General features: G+C 37.6%; 1 protein-coding gene across 1 annotated transcript; it reads right to left on the bottom strand.

The window, feature by feature from the left end:
- Nucleotides 1-515: 515 nt before the first annotated feature.
- nrros (negative regulator of reactive oxygen species) lies at nucleotides 516-5,670 on the bottom strand. Its single transcript, XM_015394915.1, has 3 exons — nucleotides 5,292-5,670; nucleotides 4,036-4,150; nucleotides 516-2,556 (listed from the first exon to the last, which is right to left on the bottom strand). The coding sequence occupies exons 2-3, from the start codon at nucleotides 4,135-4,137 to the stop codon at nucleotides 604-606; spliced, it is 2,055 nt and encodes a 684-aa protein (XP_015250401.1). The 5' UTR covers nucleotides 4,138-4,150; nucleotides 5,292-5,670; the 3' UTR covers nucleotides 516-603.
- Nucleotides 5,671-6,113: the final 443 nt, after the last annotated feature.

Here is a 6,113-nt window from a genome sequence, read left to right as displayed (position 1 = left end):
TCTGCTGCTTCCTACTGTGCAACGCTGTTTCAAAGACATTTATATCTTCACTGATTATAAAGATATTGCATTGACACAGGTCATGCAGCAGGTTTTATTTAAAAGACTGAGCACAGGGGTCCGGAGTAACTCCTCACACTTATCATTGAGCTGGAATCTTATTTCGACGATGAGTCTTTCTTTGCGCTGATGGGAAGGAAACCACAAACCCCTCCTCTGTGAGATACAGAACTGGGCAGTTGCTGCACATCTTAGCAAAACAGGAAATTTCATGTTTCCTCTGCTGCTTATAGCAACAGCTTGCATCACACTACTTCTGCATGCCTTCACACAGATACACGTACGCCTACACACTGACAAACCGAGACCCACAAAAACGCAGCCGCAGTTTTACATGACGGTATTAGGGTTCGGGCTGGTTTTAAAACCACAGTTCAATTAGCAGTGCAAGCAATGAAAGACTGTTAAACATACCAAAGTACTTTTTTTTTTTTACCTTGGAAAGCATTCGAAGGAATTTTTTTATTTCACTTTTTTAACATCTGTTAAGCTACCTTTGTCGATAGCATACAAAATACATTCACATTTAAAGTTTTATAGATATTAGTAGGGTGTTGGTCTCAAATATTTCTTTTTGATTGATATTTGTAGGATTTTCGGCTTTAAGGTAAGAAAAACAACAATAGAGATTCCGGATAAAAATAGACAAATAGGCACAAGAAGCAGAATGTACCACACGATAGATTCTTCTGCGTCCGAACAATCAAGACTATGTGAGTCCTGCACTCTGTGCAGCATAGATTGATGTTCACATATGATATCTGACTTCCCAACCATATTCATCGTCCTTGCTTCTTCAAATGTCCAAAACCACTGTGTTTGGCAGCAGTTGAATGTATTTCCTGTGAGAAAAATCAAATGGAGTTTAGAGGCCAGTGAATGAGCATCATCAGAGGGGATGGTGGAGAGTCTGTTGTCCCTTATGTCCAGGACTTTTAAGTCAGTATCATGAATCGAATGAGGGAGATGGGAAAGACTGTTCTTTGAAAGATTAAGTGACTTTAGAGTTTGAAACCTGGAAAGATCAATGTCTTGTATTTGAGTGTTTCCCAAGCCAAGATGTTGCAATGTCCTGCTTAAGCATTGTAATGAATTTTGGACATCAATGCCAGGGTTATCTGACAGTTCTAGATGTGTTAGTGACAAACCTGTGAATGCAGAATTTGGAACAGTTTCAAGGTTGCAACCTTTAAGGTAAAGCTGCCTAAGGGAATCAATGTTGCTCCATTGCAAGCAAGATGAACTGCTGCTTGCATTGATATTTCTTTCATCTGGTTGGCAAATGCCAATGCTGTTATAGCTCAGATCTACGGAGTGGATTCTTGGCAACGAAGAAAATAAACCAACAGGTAGCTCATTTAGGTCATTGTGGCTTAGGTTAAAGTAAGTCAGGTTGGCCAATGTGGTGAGAGACTCATCATCCACTGAAATCTGGTTCAGTCTGTTGTTGCTGATATCCAGCTCATACAGGCTGCCGAAGAACTGTTCTGATGTGAGATTGAGCGTTTCTAGGCAGTTCATGCTCATTCGGAGTCTTGACAGCAGGGGCATTTTTTGTATAAACCCATTAGGGAAATACTCCACCTGGTTTCTTCTCAAATCTAAAGTGTCCAGAGAAGAAATATCACCATGAAGACTTTCATCCCATATCTCAACAGTCACATTTTTGATGTGCTTTTTCAGATTATAGAACTCGACGCTTGTCGATGAGTTTTGGAGCGTATTGTTGTCTGCATAGTGTTCATAGAACCTTAGAAGGTTGTTGGAGAGATAAAGGTTCTGTAACTTGCTGCGGCTTGGCAAGAAAGGGAAAAAGAGGAGTCTGTTGTTTGACAGATCAAGCGTCTCTAGCTTGAACGTGTCGTTGAGGTCCTGCCTTGAGATGAACCACTCGATGTAGTTGTAGCTGGCATTGAGGACGACCAGTTGAGTCATGTGGAAGTCGGTCAGACAAGGCAAAATGTTAAAGGCCAAGTTGAGCCTCTGAAGCTTCGGGTTACCGCCAAAGGCACTGTCGATTTCAAACATTATGTTTCTTTGAAGATCTAGCTCTTTGAGGTTGTGAAGATCCCTGAACGAGGTCTCGTCCAATCTTTGCAAGAGATTTCCAGAAAGATTTAGGTACTCCAGGGTTGATAAATTGTGAAGAAGAGTGAAAGCCATTTCATCATTAAGCTTATTCTCAGAAAGGTCTAGAAATCTAAGACCAGGCAGCTTTCTTAATGCAACACTGGTTTCTTCATAGCCAATGTAGATATTGTTGTTTGCAAAATTTAAGTTCTCTAATAACTTTGAATCTTCAAAGACCTTTGATTGTACTTTCTCCAGATCGTTACAAGCTAAGGTTAAAGTGATGAGTGAAGGGTAAGGAAGGAGAGACTTGTCATGTAGTGTTTTAATTTGATTGTAGTTCAGATGAAGCTCTTCTAAGGTCTGGGGCAGTCCTTCAGGCACAGAGGACAGTCTAGCATTGTTGCAGACAGCATTTTCATGTACCTGTAGAGCGAATAAAAGCAAGTAGAGTTAGGTTTTTTCATGGGGTTTCCTGTCATGAAGTTAAACTAGCTACCTGGTCAAAAAAATCTCAAAGATCTGGCTTAATCTCAACCGACAACAACTTTTAGAAAAGTTAATATGTCCACATGATAATAGGTTTGTTATAAACAGTAATGTATGTTGCATTACACTTTTAACAAAAGCCCTATGGCAGCTTATGCTTTGTATACTACTGGGTGAACTATCAGCCGTAAATAATGCAGGTTCAGCTAGCTTCTCAGATTAACATGCATTATTTTTTTATTTTAACAACCAACCTCATCATAATAATTTCATGGCAGCATTAACTTTGCACATTTTATTATGCTAACATCAGGCAAAATTGTTCTTTTACAGAGATGGCTCTGTAGACTGAAATTAAATTTAGTCCCCTTTTTCTAGTTGATTTAGAATCATTTCTAAAAAATGTAGGTTTCAATAAGTAATAAAAAAAGAGTTGATGCTTTCTTAAAGTTGTATCATTTGGGTCTGTTTTCGAAAATTTAAAAAATACTCTAGACAATGGAAATATATTTACACAAGTATTGGATTTCTTGTCTTGACGCGTCCTTTGATTTTTTAAAAATATGTTACAGCTGCTGCAGCCTTAAAGAAGATAGTACGCAATTTTATCTACTATGTTTAGCCTAACCCTAACCCTAACCCTAACGGTTTGTGATTAAAAAAATGATTTAGGAATTTAAATTCAAGTATTCACATTGAAAAAGAGAACATTAATATGTATTTATTAGACTTGATTTCCTTTAAAAATAATAAAAATGAAAGAAAATGTTTAGATCCTCTCTTCATGAAGGTTTAAAGTTGCTGTTTTGTCAGGGCTCTCTGCGACAAAATAAATTGGTATCTCATGTGTAAAGTGTATAACTCACATTAATGTTCAAAATTCAGTTTAGTTTAACTTTATCGATCCCAACACTGCACCCCGTGGAACACCCCATAAAATGCCCCACCACCAAGATGCGTGCCTCTTCTGATATGGGCCCCTCTAATTTCCTTTGCAGTACTTCATGGCATCATAGTTGTTGTCAAATCATTGCTTGTATTACCGTATGTACGAGTATCTTATAATCTTTAAAAACAGTTACTTTAGCTGTTTTCTGAATGTTTTGTGGGTTTTTTGTTAATTATTAATAGGCATGTGTGTATCATTTCATAATTCGTTTTCAGGATTTTACATGTCGTCAGGACTTGAATTAATTTTCTAAGCTATTTGAAAGCAATTTATAAATAATCTTTAAGAAAGGGAATTTTTCTTTGGTATATTTAGCTTGAATCAAATTTTCCTGTTAAACCTTTTTGACCTTTTTTTTTTTTTTATCTTTTTCTAAATATCTTCTTGAGCTCTTTTAACTGTCGTTTTTTCAGTATTTAAAAAGAAAATGTTGTTATCGAGCTTAGAGAGAGAGAAATGCATCTTACCTGGTGGCAGTGGTTGAATTTTGGATGACTTAAGACTGGTGTCAAGATTCTCCACATGGCCAATAAGCAAAGTACAATGGGATTTAGACCTTGGACTGGCATTTTATCATCCTCACTGTTAAAAACAAAAGTGACAAAGAAAAGGTTGATCCTCTTTTACCATATAATATCTGTTGATTTTACTCTTACTGACGACCATAATCCTTTGAGGCATCAGATACGGCATAATTAGACATACAAGTACTTAAACAGGAGAAAAAATGAAAGGAAATTATAATAAAGCTTTTCGACATTAAACTTTTTATGCTTTTAAAACTTTCAAAGCTTGGCATATGATTCTGACTCAAAATAAAGAAGATCATACTGCAAATAAAGAAGTATTATTTAAGTTTTTTTTTTTGTAAATTACATAACTTTGTGTTTTCCATTTTGATGGTTTCCCAACAACTCTGCTGTTGCACAGAGATAAAATATTCATTTTAAGATGATTGACTGAGAGCTTTGTTTTATAAATTTTATATTGATGGCTGGAAACCTCAATACTTCAGTTGTTTGCTACATGAAACCGCTTTACAGTCATCTATGTGCTGATGACAAAGTGAAATATTTCAGAGAGTTGAACGTTTAGAATATAGATCCTTCTTCAGAAAGCAGAAAGTGGTATATTATTTCATGAGAACAGCAGCTTTGCAATAATTTCCCCAAATTTCTATTCAAACCGCTGTCATGCGTTTGGAATATGGAGGTTTTGTCTTCCCCTTTTGCCTGCACGCATTGGTAGCCTATGCATTTGTGAATACAAACATATTTTACCTGGAGGTGCCATAAAGAAAATAAATCTTTTTATTTTTACCACTTTTTTGCTGCTGTGTTAATCTCTCATCAATGCACCACACAGTGACAGTAAACACATATGCAAAGACAGTTGCACAACACAGCCTGCTTGTTATAATACTACAAGTTTAATAAAATTGCTGTGCAGCAAATTATGAGGTCATAGGAGGTACTAACACTGTGAATTAAAACTTTATATAGATACAATATCAATTCCCGTGTTGAGTTAAAAGACATTGTTTTAGTGTTGAGACTTTGTGATTTAAGAAAAGCAACGAACATCTGTCCTTAAGAGCATATAAGTCCTATATATTACTAAAACACACTACAAATTAAACATTCTACATCTTTCACTGAGGCTCTCTTAGGTGCATCTCATTGCGTACTGCAGTGGTTGATTAGAGCAGAGTGCATTTACTTACACTGGTGGTTAGATGTGGATTTCCCAAGCCACTGACGGTTGATCCCCTGACCATATCGCCGAGTGACTTGCCGTTGTAGAAAGAGCTCTCATGTGTGTGACTTTCAGCTGCAGCACTCGTCTCTGACTGAACCGCTAGTGCCCCCTTTTTTTTTTAACTCTTCACGGAAGCAGGCAGGCAACGGAAACCAAGTCACATGGACAAGTTGCAATCACACTGAGGTTCTCAAAGACCCGAGCCACAGGAAGGTGAGCGAAGGCTCAACAGTCAACAAGCAGGACTGTGCACGTTCACAGCTCTCTTCTTTTCCTCCTTCTTCTTGTTGTTTGCAACACCACTACAGTTGTGTTGTTACACAGACAACTAGTACCGGGAGCACAAGTGCCACCACAAAAACCCAATGAGAACACACCCTTCACACCCTCTGCTCTTTCTGATCAGTCAAGCTACTAGAGAGGAAACCACTCAACACACACCCTTCCTGCCTGATTTTCGGCCTCTCACAGAAGCTGAAATGCATTTATGCATACAAGCAGATTTAGTCAGTACCCCATATAAAGTAATACATTAAAGGATCACAATGCCTCTGGACCAGGAAATTAAACAAAAGTGATAGCTGAAAACCTATCACCGTCTCAACAAATCATCTCCCTGCAGCATGCTCCAGTTGGGTCCCTCTAATGTTTACATGACCTCTCATACCTCCACAAAATGGCTTCTTTCAGCAAACACAAAGTCCCATCAATTTGAACTCTTTTTCAGTTTTTTTTTTTTTTTTTCAGTTCTTAAGTTTAAGAGTTTGGAGATCCCGTGTAGCTGCAT

Source organism: Cyprinodon variegatus, unplaced genomic scaffold (genome assembly GCF_000732505.1).
Source record: "Cyprinodon variegatus isolate N-32 unplaced genomic scaffold, C_variegatus-1.0 Scaffold714, whole genome shotgun sequence".
In the NCBI taxonomy this organism is placed as follows: domain Eukaryota; kingdom Metazoa; phylum Chordata; class Actinopteri; order Cyprinodontiformes; family Cyprinodontidae; genus Cyprinodon; species Cyprinodon variegatus.
This window is presented reverse-complemented; position numbering and strand designations above follow the sequence as displayed.